The sequence below is a fragment of the Eucyclogobius newberryi genome, unplaced genomic scaffold, assembly GCF_026437365.1.
Source record: "Eucyclogobius newberryi isolate DKJ021-1_F unplaced genomic scaffold, fEucNew1.0.hap1 SCAF_4, whole genome shotgun sequence".
Taxonomy (NCBI): domain Eukaryota; kingdom Metazoa; phylum Chordata; class Actinopteri; order Gobiiformes; family Gobiidae; genus Eucyclogobius; species Eucyclogobius newberryi.
The window spans coordinates 17,330,752-17,352,270 of record NW_027316056.1 but is presented as its reverse complement, the minus strand read 5'-3'; the positions used below and the strand labels follow the sequence as shown (position 1 = coordinate 17,352,270).

Sequence of the window (21,519 nt, the reverse complement as noted above, 5' to 3'; positions counted from 1 at the left end):
ATTATATAATATTCATAATATAGTGACCCATTTTGTGTACTAGAGCTAATTCACTCATGTCAATGTAATAAACATAAAAATAATTGATTTAACTTTAGTTTATGATTGTATTGAACCCTCAATTATGGAAACAGTGTTTTTGAAAAGCATTTGAGATTGTATTTCTCTTTAAACTACTCTCGCTCTCGCTTAATTTATAGATAATAATTAGAGTCTCCAATACACAATCTTAATAAAGATTTTGAATCATTATGAGGTGATGGTTAAACCCAAATCAATGCAGAAATACATTAGCAGCTTCATTAAAGTGGTTTGACTCACTACAGTCCAATTAGTTACAGAAATCCACTTCTTTTGTCAGTCTGGAGCTTAATCAATCTGGTAAAAGACTCAATGATACGTTGTACATCCCAGCACGCAAAAATAAATCACTACCTCTGAAACTCTTATAAAGTTTGATCATTGCCACCGGCGCCGTTAGTTTCAACACAACATCTCCACCGCCATCACATGCGTTGGCACATCCGGGAACTTGCGCAGTGGCAACCAAGTCTGCCATTTTGAAAGGGGCACAACAGCACGTCTACTACATACGAAATCCAGGAAATATGAGGCCAAAATGCCAAAAACCTGCGTTCTGTAAGGACATCGCTCTGTTGACTGACCAATAAGTGATAGCTTTGTGGTGTACCTTAGTTTGCCGTTATCGTCTAAAGAATCAAAGTATTCGTAGCTCATTAAGCCGTAGAAAAGGATGCAGTCCTGTTGGTTTTTATATATCGCGTGCCCCTTTTAAAATGGCCGCTATGGGGAAGTCCCAGTTGTATGACGTCACCGCGTAAAGACGAGCAGGTGACAGATTTTGACGTGATATCTAGGCTTTCCAGTTTTCTACACTCTCACTCTGAATTATGATCACAAAGCACCATAAACCAACACCAGTTTAATAACACCAGCGCCAGTGTCAGCATCCGGGTCCGGAGCGCGCGCGCCTTTAACTGACCGGACCACGTTGTAAACAATACGCACTTGACGCACGATGACAACTGCGCTCGCGCTGACGACGGGGGCCTGGAGAGAGTGGTCTGCAGTCTATTTTGAACCGCGCGCCCCTCCCTCGCGCGCCCCTCCCTCGCGCGCGCCCCTCCCTCCCTCGCGCGCGCCCCTCCCTCCCTCGCGCCCCTCCCTCGCGCCCCTCCCTCGCGCGCGCCCCTCCCTCGCGCGCGCCCCTCCCTCCCTCGCGCCCGCCCCTCCCTCCCTCGCGCGCCCCTCCCTCCCTCGCGCGCGCCCCTCCCTCCCTCGCGCGCCCCTTCTCCCTCGCCCCTCCCTCCCTCGCGCGCGCCTCTCCGCTGTGGCTGGTCCGGCTTTGGCCCCGGGACAGCGCTGTGAACCATGACTGAAGATGACGGATACAGTTATCGCGGAGGGACAAGTCAAGCTCAGAGATGGGAAAAAGGTTTGTTTTTGCGGGTTCGTGCGCGTCTCATTCGCCCGCTGTCGAGCTGAGCGTGTTTATTGTGTGTCTTTACAGTGGAAGACGCGGTGGGTCGTGCTCCGAAAGCCCTCTCCAGTCGCAGGTACAGTCTGACACATAACAGAGGTGTATTGACACAATTTGCCCCTAAGCTAAAGTTTCAGACCGTTTCAGATTTTAAAGGAACATTCACCTGACCTCGTGTCTCGACAAATATGAATCAGCAGTTTCCAAACTTGTGAAACTTTAGTCGTTTGTAGCACGGTCACTTCTCCTCGCCGTGATTGATTGAACTAGTTTACCAAAATCTTGCGCGGCTCCTTGAACTGTTGTAGGGATATTAATCCCCGCAGGCTTTTGTTGCCAGCTCAGTGGCAGGTTTTAATTATTTTGAACACTGTCCAACGAGTGACATTGCCAAAGTCTAAGACAAATCGCATAGTCACTCACGAAACACCAGCAGCTTTTTTTAAAAACTTGATTGTTCTTAAAACCTCATGTGGGACATTTTCACGTCATCATTTTGTCATCGTCCCTCACTTCATCAGGATTGATAGAGATAGAGCTTCCTTCATGCTTTACCAGGCTGTGTTGCTGTGTTGGCTCATGTTTGCCAAAAGTGAGGCCAGTGAATAGACTCGCTTTAAGATAAGTTATAAGAGAACCGTTATTTAAGATAAGATATTCCTTTATTGTCCCACATGGGGAAATTTCATTGGTGCAACGCAGGTAGATACAGAGGTAGATACAGAAGAACAGATCACTTATAGGAAGTCTGAAAAACACTTTCAGTAGAAGATCTCCTAATTCCAGTGTTGCATCGCCCACAAAGGGGCTCCTGATCTGACCAGGGATGCACAATATACAGCAGCCTATCACAAAAGGATCCATAATGCAATATTGGCTTATGTAATACTTGATATTTCTACATATTAAATACAGTACATTGCAATAACACCAAGGCTCTCCATCTGACAGAATGTACAGATTTCCCAAAGAAGCTGTCAGATCTTATTCAGGATTATCCTCACTCGGCCTGAATTAGCCTTTGTTTAGTCTTGATTTTGTCTCTGTTGAGTTTTTATGTAGACATAGAGTTTTACAGATTTGCCTGTAATTTGTTATGTAAAGGTTTGCTTTGTGTTCAAACTCTACAAATAAACTCGCCTTGTGTCATTTCATCATTTCAAATATTTGCAGCCCCAGTTTAGACAGTGTTCATACAAAAAGTATAGCCAGTCAGCAATTTTTACATTTAGTCGTCTAGTCAAAAAGTTATTTTTTTAATAGCCTACATTTTTAATGTAATGAGAAGTTCTGTCTATAGGAGTTTTGTTTATAAGAGTTTTGTTTATTTTAAGAGTTCTTCTATCAAGAGTGTTTTTTTAAACTTCCTATAAGTTATCTGTCCTTTTCCTCTGTATCTTCCCGCGTTGCAACAATGCAATTTCCCCATGTGTAGACAATAAAGGAATATTATCTTATCTTATTTTAACCAAACAAAGGTGACTGAAGGCTTCTGGTTGGAGAATATTCACAAGTGAAATGTATTATTGCTAAAAAATGAGAGTCTGTATCGGGCAGTTAACGATAACGATGATAAAAATGACAATTATTCTTATTCTAATTGTCGACTTTTAACTATTATTCCGATCCAAAGTGTAAGACAGTCACATGGAGCATGGCGTAGCCTTATTGTGGAAGGTACACATGTAAAACAGTCAAAGGAGGAGGGCTGTGTGGTCCAGTTCTCCCCAGTGATGTCCCAGACGGTGAAAGTGCGTGGACACTAATTGATCACCTGTCCATTACGCTCATTGGACGTTGGTTATCAGCTGCTGTAGTGGATCAGCTCATTGTTTTAGAGTTTGCTTTGACAGCTGTGCGATAACGCTCTCAGCCACACAGACGGGATTACAACACCACAGTCACTTTGCGTTCTATTCATACGCACGATAATTGACTTTTAAGCCTGCCACTTTTTTAGTGTGCTGTGTCTGTGTTGTGTCTCCGCCGCAGATTGTCTGGTCCTGTTGGCCTACAAAAAGGAGAAGAAGAATAAAGGCAAGAAGGGTCAGAAGGAGAGTTTAACACTAGAGGTATGTTCTAATGTCTAAACTGAGGCTATGTTTAGAGACGCTTCCACTACAAGATTAATGTAGTTTAAGGGCTTGTCGGAACAATAATGAAGAAGCATTAAAATAGATCATAGGCTTTTGTCAAGTGATTAAAAGATGCCGCAGAAGACGTCATTGCTAGGTTGGATAATTGCTGTGACTGAATTAGTCGTTATTATCTATAAGCAAGCATAATGACTGGAGATCAAGATCTGGCAAAACCAAAATTATAAAGGTTTCTCATCCCAGTAGAGAACTGTCTCGTGATGAAACAATAATAATATCACGATTGACATGCTACAATAATAAAACAATATCGTTTTTGGCTAATTGCATGTGTAGCCTCATAAAAAAAAGAGTTTTTTGTTGTTGTCATTAGTATAAATATAATGTTTTGTCATATTAGAAACGCTTTCTGCTCCGCACCAAACGTTCAGTCTGAAAGCCACAAGATGGATTCTTGTGACGTTTGAAAAATCTAACCTCATGTCAATCCAGATGTACATTTTACGATGTATTTAAGCCTTTTTATGCACTGTGAACATTTACATTAACACTGTGTTGAAAAATAATGTCCAGACGAAGGACTATGTAGTGTTTTGGCAGTAGACGGAGCTCATTGTCAACTTTCCTTGTGTCTATCATTCATATTCGGCTCAAATGTCACTTGTCCTTGCAGACATTTATCATCACCGCTGTTCCATCTCACCACGGTGTGTTTTGTCTTGCGCTTCCTCAGGGGATCTGTGGCGTGGAGCCGGCCCCTGGCTTTGATGGCGTGTCCTACAGCCTGTCGGTCCTGTGCCTGTCCCACACTCTGGTCCTGGGCTTCAGCAGCAGAGAAGCGCTGCAGGCCTGGGACGCTCGCATACGCTTCCACCTCGGAGAAGGTCTGTGGCTGTTTTACACTTAAGCCTCAAAGTCGTATATATTGAACATATATATTACTTCAAAACATAAGTCATATTTTTAAAGCATATTCTAAATGTCATTTTTAATAACGCACCTGTGTCAAGGAAAGTCAGATAAGTCAATCACGTTTTTGTGCTTATAAACCTTGAAAAATCATCAGTTTAAAGGTGCACAATGTAGAGGTCTGCAACTTGCCTGTCTCCATGGAGATGTTATTGCTTTGGCTGGAATGTTTTATGGCATTATTTATCTTGTCAACTTATCTAGCTTTTATTTATTCACTTACAGTTGTTTTTGTGCTAAAAAAAGGTGCACTGTGGTGTCACCTGTCTCCATAGCAATAGATCAGTTTAAGGCCATACTGCATATTATTCTTGGCAAAGCAATATCATCGGCATAGTAACAAGCAGGTATCAGATCCTCCAACAGTACATTTTCCATCTTAAAAAAAAATACTAATTTGACTCTCTTTATTTACACCAGTAAAAACAAAAATAAAATAAATGTTTCAGTGTTGATATTGGCTCTAAAATAAGCACGTAGCACATACAGTTGGCTCCTGGTCTGGCTGTATGTCCAGTGGAGTACAATCCGAGCTCAGCTGCTGTGAACATGTGCTGCAGTGACAGATGACAAAGTGCAGCCTCTCGAGCGCAGAAATCACTTCATTATTGTCACAACTGCCCCTGTGTGACACTTACATGTGCCAAATGTTTGACACGCCTTGTTAGTACTCATGTGTGTGATGTATGACTTGAATATTATTATTGTTGTCACTGTTCCATAAAAGTAACTCAACTGGGGGGGAAAAAAGGTAGTCGTCCAAATTACTTGTCAAATAAGAGTGAAAATGTGCGTGGAAGAAGTACAACGTAACTGGAATTATATCTCTTTAGTTTTAGGCAGGGTCAAATATGTAAAATAATGTTTTATCCCCCAAACATTGAACATTCAAATTACTTCATGATATATCAAGGTGCAAAAACAACAAGATGCACAGGGACAATTTTGCTGGCACAATAAAGTGAACCATAGCTTCAGCAAAAAAATGCCATTTAAATTACTACAGCAAATTATTTAATCACACCTCAAAAAGAAGTAGAAGTTATAGATTTATTATTTTTTATTTTTTTATTTAACACTTGCATTTTGAGTGTTGCATAAAGCTCATCTCATACAGTGCACAGGTTCAGTGTCAGCGTTGAGCCGGGGTCTAAACTGGAGAGTGGGCCAGCGTCGCTTCACCTGTGCAACAGTCTGCTGGTCCTCACCAGAGGTTTGCCCCCGACGGTCACAGGACACTGGAAACTCTCGGCCCTGAGACGATACGGAGCCGTCCCTAATGGATTTGTGTTTGAGGGAGGATCTCGCTGTGGATACTGTGAGTAACAATACACTGTACCACACTGACCATAAGGAAATACAAGCAGAGACTAAATGTGTTCCATTCAGAACATCAAGAGCAGCAGCAATTTCATCTTTATCTTGCAAGGTTTTATTTTTCCTGTTGATTGTTAAAAGTGTCCTTAAAGCATTATAGTATTTTAATAGACTAGGTTAGTGCTACTCGAAGCTAATGTATCAAAGCTTTATTGCACAGCTGTTGAAATACTGCCTATAAATGAGCCTAAAGCACTTTTGGAGTCTAGTTGAAGTGGTGGTCTATGTAAAGAATGGCTGGCAGTCTGGTGACTGGGCGTGTAGACGACACATGCAGAAGATACTGTTAGCTCTGTTGCACACAGAATAACTGCCTCTTTTATTACTGTAGTTTAGTGTGTAAGTGCTGCAGCCATGTAACTTTTCATTTCAGTTTATTATTGCTCATCACACCAGCTCTCTACATGACTACAGAATGAGACTTCTACAACACAGAATAAAGACTACACTGTCTCTACTGTCTTACACTTGAAAGGAGAGATATTATACAAAACCTTTTATGAGATTTTAACCATGTTATAATAGTTTTTCCTCATTATTAGCTTATTGAAAGTTGTATTTTGTGTATTTGTGTGTATTGTCTGTATTTGAGGCGTTTTCACATGCCCCCTATCCCTGCCCACATGTACTTCCATGTGATTCTTTGAAAAAAAAAATAAGACTCAATGAAACATACATAGGGTATTTTTTTTTTTTTTTAATTTGTAAAAGAAAATCTGCTCATCAGCTCTGCAGTTTTGAACAGGAAGTCAATGGTCCCATTTCTATTCTGAAGCCATGTTAGGCCAATATGGAGCTCAGCAGTTGCTAATCAGATATTTGGTAACTAATGGTTTGAAGAAATATCATTTTCTTTAATCTGTTTCTTTATAAACCATTCAAAAAATATTGCCACATTAAGGGTATCAGTTACCTCATATTAAAGCTGGGCCGCACTTTTCAAGTCAATGGGAAAAATTTATTAATAACAGACTGTTGAGGTTCATTGCGGTTTATATTGAACTAAATGGAAACTTATGATCTACTCATGTTCAATAATAACCACATAAACAATTATAAATCTTCTGTAATATAAAAAAATAGCAATCTGTTATCTTTTCATAATACTGAGTAGTGTCATTAACACTTTCAGAAACATCTGTAGCCATAAAGCCAAGTTTAATCTATTCACTCTTTTGACCACGATACCTTTTATTCACATAAGCAGACAGACTTATCATAGTGATGTGTTTGAGGATGTGTGCAGCCCTTCAGCCCCTCTGGAGAAACAGAGCTCCTCGGGCTCCTCGGGCTCTGATTTCACTGTTCTCATGTGCAACTATTAATACTCAAGCCTCAAGCGCTCACTTAGGCCATCACATGGGCCTTTGTCAGTGCCGTCCTGCTTATGTCCAGTATTTTTAGAATTGACGATTCAGTTATTTACTTGGTGCCATAAATGTTTATTACAAACTTCCCTTCAGCATGACTGTGTAATAATGTTGATTCTCTGCATTCAGCTTGATCTATTGCACTAAAGAGTTGCACAAATAAGATGTCTTCTGAGGTTTCTTCATGACGGAACAGTAAATCCGAGTGTGGGTTTACATTTGTACATGTTTGTTTGTATTTTGATAGCACATGAGAACACATTCCAGTTCTTACTCAAGTGGAAAGTTCAGCTTCATTTACTCAGGCTGACAGTCTTTAAGCATATACATTACTATTTACAACTTCTGATATTCTCTTCAGAGGTCAACATAGAAAATCATCTGCTCCAATGAGTTGGTTCAGGTTTTGTCAGTGTAACCCTTTCCATGTGTGTGTTAGGGTTAGTGTGTAGAGCACGCACTGCACGTGACCACATTATTATGGACAATGTACATTGTGTACTATTTATCCATAATGTTCCATAAACACAGCAAATAACCACCTATTTGTCCGTGACACATTTCACATACACATACTCAGTGCATTAGCTTTCATTCAGAGTAAAACATGGGGTCACATTCTGTTTGGAGCAAGGCCTGTGTCATAGTGGAACAGATATTTGGAGGATTATCAGCCCCACACGAGCGAACACGTGCAGATGCTGTAATGAGACTCTGGACTGTTCCATAGCTGTCAACTCAGCAAATTTTACTCTGTCAGCATTATGTTGTGTGAACAGGGGAAAGATTCTCTTGTTTTTGAGTAAACTCAATATCAGTGTGTGCCGGCTGTAGCAGACCAGACTCTTTGAATCATACTTTGTTGCTTTGGTCACTTTAGTGACATCTGAATCCACAAATCTTTGCCAAAGGATGAAATGTCTTGGTGGCGACACCAAGACAGTAGCCAACACTTGGCTTAAGGGCGATTAGTTCTGACTAAAATTAGTTGTAATGTAAAAGTGTAACGAGATCAGGTAAGAGCACCCAACATGAAACTGTGTCTGCTAATGTTGTCACCGTACTAAAACATCAAATTCAGTACCAAAGAAGAGGCTATCTAATCAAAACCGATTTGACCCCAATGCTAATTAAAAACACAATTTAGACAACAGAATGTAATCTTCAACACAAAGCTAAAGTATTTTTTCTTATATCATGATGTGGCTCTGATATAGATTGAAACCATTCAAATTATGTTCTATTTATGTTTATTTGTAGTATTAATACTTGTTGAAATAAGGATCTAGTTTCGATACAGGTTTTAGTATCAATTAGCATCTGGCTAATTGTAAGGTGATGTTTACATAGGACTTTCCTCCAGAGGCTCTTCCAGAGGAGGGGGGATTGACATAAACAAATGTCTTGATATTTCTTGCATTCTGATAATCATCCAATAATATTTTGTCAATCCAACAGAAATGAGTTAAAATGTGTGTTTAAATGTAATTATTGGGGTTTATATTAGACAGGACTGTAATTTAATTACAGTCATCGCTTTTTATCCTTCGAAGTTTGAAGTTTTCAACTGAAGTCCTATTTGTATCTGTAATTGGATTTTGAGATAGTTTCATAAATGATAAACCCAATATTGAAATAACAACATTCACAACACGTATAATTCAATGTATTTCCCACCTCACATTCTGACCAACCTTTTTCTTTTGTTCCCGGACTAGAACTGCAATCGACCTCATCTCGTTGATACAGTGTCAATCTAATTAGTTAGTTAATTAGTATTTAAACAGTTTTCAACATCTCTGATGTGCAGATTCAATCGCCCGATGATTTAAATTTTTTCTGTGAGCGTTTTGTATATTTAATGCTAGAAATCTTTATAGAGAAATATTAATTGCTCATGCAAAGTCTATACAGCCTTGTGACTGGACAAATATGTGAAGGTTTTTGTTTATAATAACCTTTATGAACTGCAACCTCAAGCTTTGATCTGGCGTTTATAAATTCATGTATGGCTGTACCATTTTGTGCAAATTACGCTTTTATCCTTGCATAGTTGTGATTTTTTTCATAAAACCTTGTTTGTGAGAAAGGAAAAGCTTCAGGAACACGTTTTTTTAATTTGCTACAGCTTTTTTAATATTAAGTGGTGATTTGTTTTGTATTGTTTAAAAAGCTAAAGTTTTAAAGTATTTAAACTAAAAATATTGGTGTACACACATTTCAGTAGTAAAAACACAAACATATCAAACAGGCATAACTAAATCTTGCTTTTATAAAATATCTATCAAATTACCATTACAATCCATATTGTATATATAGTATAGATTTTGATTTGCTATCACTATAATAGTTAAGAAAAACACACTCTTTTAAACCTTAGGATGTCATTATTTATAAAAGACATTTTAAAACAAGTCAGCAAAGTATTTGTTCTGTTCATTTAATTGTTTTCCCAGCAGTGATAATATCAAATGAGGATCTAGTTTTGATCCTAGTTCTAGTATTGAAAGGGGTATTAATTCTTTTGGCAAAATAAATAAAATCTGTAGTTTATATGTCTTATATGCCACTTCTCACAACTTAAAAGCAATATTAAAATAGTAAACAAATAAATGGCACGACCTGGTGTTAATATTTCCCCTCCTCACTTCCAGGGGCCGGAGTGTTCTACTTGTCGTGCTCGGACGGGGAGCAGATCAGTTTCTTAGTCGACTGTATCGTGAGAGGCATCGCCCCGAATCGGACCCCACAGGGTTTACGTCCTGCCAATCCAGGTAAAATCACAACCGCCCATAAAACCAACAGGACCCTAGACCTTCACACCCCTGAAAGTGCATATTTAAATGTCCAAAATTAACTTGAACATGCCTAAGAACACTGCGTTGTGTGACTGAATGACTTAAAGGCATGGTTGGTGTCACGGAAACGGCTGGTGCCCTTTGTCCCTGGGGTCTTCACTGGAGTGTGGGGTCAAGGCTTTGTTTGTGATGTGTGCCTGTTCGTAACATAAAACAAATTTTACAGGCATCCGAAAAGCATAAACATGGCGTTGTAGACAGAAGGACGGGTGACAGGAGAACAGAGGGAAACTAGTGTAAATCACGAGGAGGAAGTGACAACTCCCTAAAATAAAGTGTAATGTTTGAATGCAGAATGTGGGACTTCTGTGTATTAAAAGGATTTATACAAATACAAGTAAAAAGCACTTTCTTCTTATTTACGAGATGATATCTAGCTTTAAGTTCTCGCTTAAAACGTTTTGCCACATTAAAGCTGGGGTACCTGATTTTCATAGGATAAAGTAGGTATTTCAATCTCCACCTTATCTTACTTAACTTTCACAAACCATTTGACATCTGGCACGTCGCTAGCATGCCTGAATTTCACAGCATTAGACCAGCCTTTTCAGACGGGAAATTGAAGTCGTGTTGACACCAATTGATTTCGATACTAAGCAATAGACTCGATTCCGATACCAATTTCAAGACCATAATGAGAATTAAATGTTTAACACAATAACTTTAATTTCTTTCACAAAACATTGTGGTCTCATATTAGTTCTGACCGTTCACTAACCCATTCACAAAAGGTCAAATTTTGTTTTTGTTTTTATGTGATATTTTTTAGTGTTTTTAGTTGCTCAAATGAGTATGTCGTTTTGACACTAGTTTTATTATCTGATTTTCAATACGTTTGACAGCCCTTCCACCAAAACCCCCTCCAAAGTGTCATTTTAGTTTGTTTTCATCACAAAGTACTGCTGTTACAATACACTTTGAATTTACTCGGCTATAAGAGAAATATTGGGTAAATCACAAAATAAAAGGACTGTTGGTTGTAATTTACCTTGATACTTTCTTGGGTTTCATAAAAGCATCAGTTGACTTTCTGTTCTTTGAAATCCATGTTACTACTATTAACACATAACGTTGCCTTACTTATAAATTCAGCACGATGAGTAAGCGGTAATTGGGGGGGAAAATGTAATAATTTCACATAGAATAACACAAACTTTCAAATGAATGTTAGGATCCATGTAAACAGTATCCTGGAGCTTGAGGAGTTCTGGGGCCCTGTGTCACCCCTCGACACACACTGCTGCTGTGACGTGACTATAATTAGCGCCGAGCAACAACGTTAGCTGACACTTCACATAGCGTAGTGGAGAAAGTTGGCACCACGTGTTTGCCGGTGCCCAGATTCTGGTTCAGGTCGTTGACACTTATTCACGCCGACCCACTGCCATTCCCACACTCTCCCCCTGCTGAGAGTATTAATAGTTTGCTCTAAATGTGAAAATTGGGATGGTTTTTTGCTGAGGTTGTAATTGCGATAAGAGATTTACAAGTTAATTAGAGATGAACACAACCTTTCCTTTCCACATCAAGATTAGGCTCAACTGGAACTAAATCTGGCTTGAACTGAACTGAACTTGACTGGACCAGGACTAAGCCAGGACAGAACCAAGCCCACACCAGGACTAAACCAAGCCCACACTAGGACTAAACCAAGCCCACACCAGGACTAAACCAAGCCCACACCAGGACTAAACCAAGCCCACACCAGGACTAAACCAAGCCCACACCAGGACTAAACCAAGCCCACACCAGGACTAAACCAAGCCCACACCAGGACTAAACCAAGCCCACACCAGGACCAAACCAAGCCCACACCAGGACTAAACCCACACCAGGACTAAACCAAGCCCACACCAGGACCAAGCCCACACCAGGACTAAACCAAGCCCACACCAGGACTAAACCAGGATCAAACCCAGACTAAACCAGGATCAAACCCAGACTAAACCATGTGTAAAGACAGCCTGCAATGTTAGATGTCCTCCCTGATGCTGCCCTCTTCATTTGCCCGGTGTTAAGAAATAAATAGCTCCTGACCCCTTGTGGCTAAAGTTTTAACTTGTTTCTACATGTTACTATTACACCGATGAAGTAATACTTCAACAACTTCATAAATAACATGATAAAAGCAATTTTAAACGATAAACGTCTGTTCACTGCAGTCCGATCTGAAGGAAATATGATCACAATATATGAACACAATATGAACAGAAACTACGCTATTGTGTCTGTAAAATTTGCAAACGTGATTGTAGTATATTGAAAAAAGAAATACATCAAATCTACTTCTTTCTGAATGAAGGCGATGCCAATCCAGTTGCAGCAGAAGAACGGATCCTCCAGGAAACATCAGATCTGGAGAAGAGACTGAGCAGGTTGTCAAACTGCAGCTTGGCCAGCAGCACAGGTAAACAACACTACTTTCTGTCTCGTGTCGTTCCAAACAGCAGTTGCGCGGCCAATATTTTAACAGAAACACCTTGCAGCAGAAGGCAGCTAGTATCCTGTAAATGGGACAATAATGTGTTTATTTCAGGCTCGTAAGTGCGGGTCTTGGTATCTCAACTTGCTGACACCAACTCTTCTGTGATTTGTGCTTGGAGCAGTGAAATTTAGCCGGGACTTGATCCATAACAGATCAGGAGAGTTGTGAATTGAAAATGACTTTCTAAAGGTCGCAGTATTTTGCACCTGAAGCGAATTACCGACGTGATTTGCATAATAGTCCGTTTTTATTGGTTTAGTCCTGGTGTGGGCTTGGTTTAATCCTGGTGTGGGCTTGGTTTAGTCCTGGACTTGTTGTTGCTTTGGTAATAAATCACTGAACTTGTCTCTTCGTAGCCTCCACTTTTAGCTGCAGCACATCTGTTGCTGGAGATGATCACAGCAGCATTTCCAGCTCCTCCTCCAGCCAATCAGAGGCCAGCTACGGATCGCGACTCCATTTTTGGCCCGATTCCCAGTCCAGGCTTCACTCTTCTAACGACACCACGTCTACTAGTTCCACGCTGAAGGCACTGACTGCTTCAGATGACCGCTTGTACGCTGCGGCGACAGGAAGTGCAGGGACTCGCCCGTCTTCGGCTCAGCTCCACTCTCGCGGTCTCCATGACAGCGGGCGGCAGAGCTCGTTGGACAGTGGCATCGGCATCGCGGTGAGCAGCCAATCGTCCGGCAGCTTCTCGTCGTACACAGGAAGTCTGGACGCCGCTGTCGCCCAAGGACCCGAGGAGTTTGGATCTGCGCCCAGTTTAGCTTCGCCGCAAGCCTCCGCCGCCGCGCCTCTGACTCCTCCCCCCTCAGAGGCTCCGCTCACACCTGTCACGCCTGTCCCAGACTCCGCCCACTCTACCTGCCCCGCCTCCAGGTGTAGCGCTCGATCGTCACAGAGACACAGCGATGAATACCATGTACCTGGCCTGCTCAGATTACGCTACGACACCCCTAGAAGCTTGCTACAGTCACTTCCATTTCGAGGCACACGCACTTCTGACCTCCCGACCGAACCGTGCCAGGACAGTCCAGAGGGTTATTGGTGGAGCGGCGGCCCACCAAAAGTCAAAGGTCTGGACTCCAACTCATGGGGCAGTGATAGACAATCTACACCGAGGCCGCAGTCTGTGCCGGCTTGCGAATTCAATGGAAAAACCAAGGTAATACACACAATAAACAAAACGTGCCTAATCACTTTGCAGAGAGTAGTGCATGTAACATTATCAACACATTTGCTTAGATTCATTGCTGGAATTGTACTTTCTATCCTCCTCAGAACAGTTTTGACTACAATTTGCATTTAATATTCAGCCCACACTGAAGCAGTGGAACAGGCATCTTTGCAAATCACACCAGCCATAGCCTTAACCCCAGTGACTCTAATGCACTTATTAAACTCTACACAGTATTTTCCCCCAGTAAATGAGGCCTACTTATCTACTCGTAATACTCTTAAGTCCACAGGCAAGCAATGGGCCACATTAAACATTAAAATCCCTTAATCTTTTACTACTTTCGACCACTTTAGAGGTCTAGCATAATATCAAGTGTGTTTGAATAGTCTGTGTTTGCACTGATAACGTTTGCCACATCATTAAGATGATGACAGTGTTTGTTTTGCTTTAATAGAGGGTACAGCAATTATCTATCCTCTTACAATACAGTGTGGCTTGTTATTAATCATAATGACACGCCTGAGCGGTTGTGAAGTCTTGCAAAAATGCTAATTTAGACTCTGAAAAGTTAAAATACTGAAGCAAGCACTGTAGCTAATAAGTGCAAATTAAGTGTGAATGCCAGTTTTAACTCTTCACTCAGACACTTAAAACTTTAAATTTGCTATTATTGTGAAATTATTGGCCATGATAAGACACACTAAAATGCTGACAGGAAATGTAATTGTCTCTCAGCTCAGCGTGTGATCTGCCTCTAAAACATTTATATAACGAGAGAAATGCTGTTAACACGGCTCAAAGTCTTCACCAAAGACTGTTATGAAAGCAGTTTTAACATTTTTAATACTCAAAAGCCTTGACATTTCATCTCTGAATCGTCCTTAATTGAGTTTTTACATTTTTGGAAGTGACAGATCAATGCTGAGAAATAATAGCCTTTCACCACCGTTCAGAGTTCAACTTGTTGCTGAACGATTTTCAATCGTGATTGCCATAGATTTGCTACTTTTTTTAATATGTCCAGGAGAATGAACTGAACTGAATGTGACCTGACAATTTTATTGCAGAGAATGTTTTTACAGATCTAAACGCGTTGCACCAATGAAATTTCCCCATGTGGGACAATAAAGGAATATCTTATCTTATCTTAAACTTCAGACGTAGCAATTTTTATGCATATTAAGGTGGAAATGATGGTACTTCAATAATTGCAGTCATTGCAATTTCCTGATTGTGTCCATTCAAATGTCGATTTGATTGTGATTAAAGTGTATATGACAGGTTAGACCACCTTTCATTCAAATGCAGTGAACATGTTATATTTCAGATTTTACAAAACATTTTGCCGAGCTGTCCCAGTTTGACCTTTTTGGTGAAGTTTATAATGTTACTTCCTGGTGTGACATGGGCAGCAGGTGTGACATGAGGTAATTCCTCAACCATATCGTAAACAAGGGACAAAATCCATTTCAATTACACTATAGTTATGATTTGACAATAGATATTACCAGATAACACCTTTATTTTGTTGAATGATTGTTTAAACGGCCTGAAAAGTCCAGTTAAGTGTAAATTGTCTCTGTGTTTTCAATGGCATGTCGCATATTGATGACATCACAGAGGGATTATGTTTAGACTCAGCTCTACGCTCTGTAATTTTAAAGTTTTGCTTTTCAAAATGTTTTCACAAACTGCAAACTATAAAACTATGACAAAAAATACCACAGGTTATAGAATACCAAACTAAGTCACAATTAGAATATAGACTTTAATCTTGCAGCCCAAATTACGACACACTAAACGTAAATAGCACTTTAGAATTATTATTATTAGTAATTCATCATTTATTCCAGGATCAAAAAGTACTCAAAAGTATATTATTCCAAACTATTTCGGTGGCAGTAGTTTGTTGCTTTTCAGTAATTTGCATTTGTAATTCTGGAGAGGCTAAAAGTGTGTGAGGTAAAGTTAATATGAAAAAGGACTGACGCAACGGACTGAAATCCCACTCTCACAAATCTGTTCCTTGTGTCAGCAGATCGTGTCCTACTTACACCTGTTGCCTCAGAAACTGGGGGAAAAGCACTTTTACTGGCTCTGTTGAATTATTTTATTTTACAGTGAACAAGATGTTGGACACAATGTCTAAATTGTTTTGGCACGTGTCGGGAATGAAACACAGGATGGTTCAAAGTATCTTTTTGCCCACTCAAAGTATTTGCCAGCGATGCAAAGGCACAAGACGATTTCTGTCGGGTGTTTTGAAGCACACCGTGTGTTACTTTGGTGGGTGAATAAGTTGTTTCTTCTGGGTTCTGGGGTTTGAGGACACAGAGGTAGTTGTGTCCTTTGTCTTTGTTGTTGTTTGGGCTGTAGTTGATGATGAAAGATCATCTTAGTCGACTAAAGACATGCCCTGTCGACCAAGTGGCATGAAACTGAGCTTTATCTGACCTAAACTGCACGGGAGTTCATGCAAACAGATTAAAATCATGATTAACACTTTAATATTCACCTAACTCACTTCATGTCTTCTCCTTTTAGCTACTGTCCCATATAAATCCTTATCATCGCTAACCAAAACAATATTAAAGTCATCTAATACTGACTTTGGTCGACTAAAACACAGTTGTTTCAATTTAACTTCCAAGCGCCGACCGCCCTAGTCGTAGTTGTTATTTGATTAGTATGTTTTTAATCGTTATTAGGCAAATTCATACACAAAGTGCTTCACACAGCAGGGGAAAAAAAATCAATAAAAATAATGATTTGTATTTTGAGGCAGCTTTTACTGGACAACATATTTTATTACATATTTATTATATTATTTGTCATTTCGTCCCAGACATTTTCATTATTAATTTCTTCCAATTTGTTAATTCAATGTTTCCCCTTAAAAACACAACTGTGTAAATGTAGTTTTGAATAACTCAATTATTTCGTACATTTCCTCTCTCTCTTCCCCAGTGCGGTCACGCTTTGGACAACTACATCACCTCCGAGCAGTGGCGCGTTGTCGGAAACACAGCCTCCAAAAAGGTATGAGTTTTCTGCCTCCATTACTTCGAGAAGAGCTGGTGGTCTACACTTTAATAATTGAGTTTATGAATGAATTTACAGGGTGAAAAATCTGCACCAGGGCGAACAACACTGATGTCTAAGTCAGGTTTGTTTTCCTACAAACTCAATGAAGCGTTATTTGATCTGAACAAATGTGAAACTTGTTGTATATTTCACAGGAGAACAGAACTACGGGGCTTTGGGCAGCATGTTGGCGCGGTTCAAGCTTTCAATACCCTCATCTCCGCCACCTGCTCCGCTCGCTCTGCAGGCCCGGCCCGCAACAGCCTGCGGTAACTGTGTTTTGTGCATTTTTAAATGAGTTTAGGTTTGGTGTGCCTTTTGTTTTTCTTAATTATCTGCAACCATCTGATCCACCACAACCCACTTCATATAATCCGCCCTAGAGCCATAAATCTACATTTTTGTTGTCCTCCAGGCTTTCCTGTCCGTACCATATTGTCTAACTACAACAATCTGGCCTCCATTTCCAAATGTCTAACACGAGCAGCTCATGTTCCTGATCCTCCTCATCCTCGTAACTCCCAAAATACCTCCAGCTCTGCCTCCTGTTTCCCCCTCACTCACTACATGCAGAGCGTATTCCAGCTGTCCACGTTGTCTGTTTATACTCTGATTTCTCCTTTTAGTCTGAGTGTAGCATCTTCCAGAGAACTAATCTGACTTGTCTCAGTCATGGAGCATAGAGGGAATCAAACAGCCAGGGCTATTGGGATTCAGGCATGTTAACGGCTTTAGAGCGTAACGTGCTATAAACATACTTATACCTCAATATATATGCGTAAATGTGCCTCTAATCATGTGTCTAATGTCTCTGTGGCTGTTGAATGCCCACTGCAGCTGAATGAAACTAGAGAAAAACAAAACAAAACATTGGATCTTTCTTGAATAACTGTAGAGGGGTCTTGACTTATATCAAATTGTAATGTTTTATTTTGTGTTGAAAATTACATTCTATTATTATTATTATTATTATTATCTATTAAATAGCCTTTGTGATTGTTTTTGAATATTGAGCCTTTTCCTTAGTTTCAAAATCAAGTGTAAAATGTTATTCTTGGGATTTTTAAGATTTATACAAAGCTACTTCACAGTCAAAAAGCTTTACATTTCAGCATCGACACTAATTCAGTTTACAGTGCACTTCACACAAAATGAGTTTGGTTTGTTGAATGTTATTCCACTAGATTGGCTCCACCAGAACCAGAACATATGTTTTTAATAGCATTTGACGTCATTCGATTCGATGTTATGTGTTTGTTTTCCAGGTATGTTTCGACCCGACAGTAAAGCCGCTGCCTCCGCCTTCCTGGACCCGAGCCGGTATCTACATCACACCGTTCATTATGTCAACCTGCCCTTTAGCTCTGCGTTAGTCAACAGAGAGCTCCAGCGACCTGCTCCTGCTGCAGTCTCCAGCCTGCCAACCGCTCACAGAGGTAATACTATTCTTTTAGTTGGTTTCAGAAGGTATTTACGCCTGTATTTCGAAGTCACAACGATGGCGCTGTCAGCAATGTTATTAAAATGTGTAAAACAGAGTGGCAATTATAACCTATTTCAATTGATGCATCTTTTAAAAATGATTTATCCACTAAATGAACCTAAAATGTACAAGCTGCACATCTTCACTTTGAGCAGAGTATTTTTTATTTCAATCCATCACAGCTACATCTAAAATTAAACATCAAACTCCTTGATTGGTTTAAAAATATTGTATTTATTTACAGGAATGTAAATAAATACAAACTGTAAAGCAAAAATCACTTAGATCAAAGCATCTACAGATTTACATGTTGCTGCCCCTCGAATAATTAAATATTAAATGAATAATATGAACATCAAGAGCATGTATTTAATTATTTTACCAATGCTGTGAGGTGAGCTTGTCTATTTCTCTTTTATCATGTAGTTCCCCCACCAGTAGAGGGCGTCACCAACGCTATACTCCGTGGAGACAGGGCAGAGCAGGCGTCCTGGGACACCACAGTGACTCCCTCCTCACCTCCATCGCTCTGATGTGGTCAGAGATTTCCATGACTTGTCCATTCCTATTTATTAAATACTCGCTCTGCAGCTTAAATGTGTCGTCAGAAAAAACACTCACAATTCTTATCACTGTTCAGCAGAGAAAACTAGTATTTGCTTGATGGGCTCTTTCATTTGTTTTTGTTTTCTCTCAGGATAAGCTAAGGTCAAATGTTTGCTGCTGATAGTTTGTGGTGCTCTCAGGTCTAACATTATGACCATTTGTCAATTTTTCAACCCAAAAAGCAAAAAAAAACTCCAGTATTATAAGCTGTGCAATTGATTTAAATCACAAAGTGCAGCACTCGCAGCCTTTACACTTTTTGTGGCCACTTTTGAAGGATGAGTATTACCACTGCAGACTGAGAACACCCCACAAGTGCTGCTATTTTGGAGAATCCTGATCCAATTGCCTTTCCGTCTTTCAAAAACCCTTTGAACCAGGATTTTTTGCAAGTCACAGTCTATAGAAGCAGAGTTGCCAAGTCTGCTCCTTTAAAGCGACGTTGGGTTTCAATTTATGGAGAGTTGCTGGTTGCGTTTTTTTTGGCTTGTTCCAGACATATTGTCACGTCATAAATTATGTGATTAGCTTTTTTCCTGGTTTGTTTTGATGATAGAGCCAATATTGACTGAAATTCAAGCTGTTCATGTTTTAAAGTCGTTACTGATGTGAAATGTGCCATTAAAAGATGCACATCTCATTAGCACTTGATGTGCTAAAGTAGAACTAAACTACCAGTAGTTGCTTATGTTTTGGGCTTTACATTTGTGGGGCCGCTTACTGTGGTGTCAGTTTTTAGTTTTCTGGCCCAAGGCTTTATTTGACAGTGTTAGTTTTTTGATAGAGTGAGAGGCGGAGAGGGGGTAGAAACACTTCAAATGCGAATGGTTGAGGTCTGGACCACACTCTCCGAGGCTCGGTCGCTTGTTGCTCTCTGAAAATCTGGCAACGCCGATCAGAAGGAACCGGGCCAAAATCAAACCCAGTCAGTTATTTAATTCAGGTTTAAAATGAGATTGGGCCCTTTCAAGAAAGAACACTGTTTGATTAAGGATGGCCATAGTCAAACCTCAATCCCCAAACTCCAACAGGTTTATACTGCAGTGTTCTCGCTGAGGGGTTTTAGCATGGTGGGCCGTCATGCTCCGGCTGGTCACCAGGGGCCGTGGGTCTGGGGCTTGGGCCTTCAGTGAGGTCCTACACATTCTCATCCGAATGAATCCACCTCTTATTACCATCATTATGATACCATGGCTCTAGACACTATACATTTAGACAGAAATGCAGTTTAACCAAGCTTTGCGTCACCTTGTCCACGCAGATGTCCGCACGTTGTCCGCACCGTTGCCCGCGTTGGAACTTTGAAAGTGGGGAACAAACCGAACAGGCTTTGCAGCGTCGGTATCGGACGAGCTCTCCTTACAATGTCTAACTTTTCTTGAAAAGTTCGTCTTGAGAACGGCATTATAATTATATCCTCGACCAAATCGATATTTTCCTCCTTCTGCCATTGTGGGTTGAAATAACAGCTTAGTAGTACACAGATTAATTTGTTTATCAAATTCAGTTTCCTCGTTCTGAGGTTCTGCATAGACCCGCCCATAGGACCTGCCCTCAATATTGGTGATCCAATCAAAAGACGTGCACGTGATGCACCTGCTAGAAGGCGTATAATAGCCAACTCTGAAGCTGATTGGTTGACACTAAATGTTCATTTCCATTTCACTTTAAGCTACAAGCTCCCTCACTGTTGAGTCTGAAGGCCTGAGGGCAGATTTTGGATCCCTGGCAACACCTGATGGCTGAATATGATTGGATCAAAGATCTAACATAAAGACCAGCCCTCGGCTCCAAATTCAACCTGGGGCTGGAAGCAGAGCAACCAAGAGGAAAGCCATGAAATGAAGAGTAAAATTCCTAATAATTATTCTGATTCTGTTAGCTAGCAGAGAAGGCCTTGCTGGCCCACCACTGCCCAAAAGATACCGCCAGGTATTAAGATCACCGAGCGAGCGCCGTAGTACTTTTCGCTCCCGCCGCCCACAGCGCTCGACCGTGCGAGCGAGCGCTGTAGTACTTTTTAAGTACTTTTCTTTAGTGCCATCCTTCAACCTCAGTCCAGCGAGAACACTGTACTGTATATTCAATATGTTTCCATTTCACTCGTCAGTGGTCAAAATGTTGCCTTGAGCAGTGCAAACTTCACCAACCTATTATTTTGTTTTTGAGCAGTGTTACTTTTACTTGGCGGTGAGATTTCCCTTTCACCTTAGTACATGATTCACAAATGTCGTCAATTTATCTGAAATGTTGGCACAAGTCTGCTCCGGCACCTTACAGCTAAGGACTGGGCGATATGGAGGAAAAAAAAATAAAAAATCACAATTCTTTATTGATTGATTGGTCTTCAACACATTTGGCCTCTGCTCAAAACCACGTGTTTTTACTGACAAGAGGATCAACTGTGGACTCTCGATTCAAATAATTGTCGGTTTCACACACCCCAGCCCTACATAAAGCTGACATAGAGCTGACTTAGAGATTCACAGCTTGCCCTGCCATCATTC

General features: G+C 40.5%; 1 protein-coding gene across 1 annotated transcript; it reads left to right on the top strand.

Moving 5' to 3' along the window:
- The first annotated feature begins 1,380 nt into the window (after positions 1-1,380).
- On the top strand, positions 1,381-21,311 carry dok7b (docking protein 7b). The gene is made up of 13 exons (XM_072462396.1): positions 1,381-1,456; positions 1,532-1,577; positions 3,494-3,573; positions 4,331-4,481; positions 5,684-5,884; positions 9,968-10,087; positions 12,474-12,578; positions 13,013-13,824; positions 16,807-16,878; positions 16,960-17,005; positions 17,079-17,192; positions 18,189-18,359; positions 18,833-21,311. The coding sequence occupies exons 1-13, from the start codon at positions 1,403-1,405 to the stop codon at positions 18,937-18,939; spliced, it is 2,079 nt and encodes a 692-aa protein (XP_072318497.1). The 5' UTR covers positions 1,381-1,402; the 3' UTR covers positions 18,940-21,311.
- The last annotated feature ends 208 nt before the right edge of the window (positions 21,312-21,519 follow it).

Coding starts and splice junctions, on each gene's coding strand:
- dok7b (XM_072462396.1), top strand. CDS start 1,403: ATGACGGATACAGTTATCGCGGAGGGACAAGTCAAGCTCAGAGATGGG. Junction 16,879..16,959: donor GAAACACAGCCTCCAAAAAG/GTATGAGTTTTC, acceptor ATGAATTTACAG/GGTGAAAAATCTGCACCAGG. Junction 17,006..17,078: donor AACACTGATGTCTAAGTCAG/GTTTGTTTTCCT, acceptor TATATTTCACAG/GAGAACAGAACTACGGGGCT.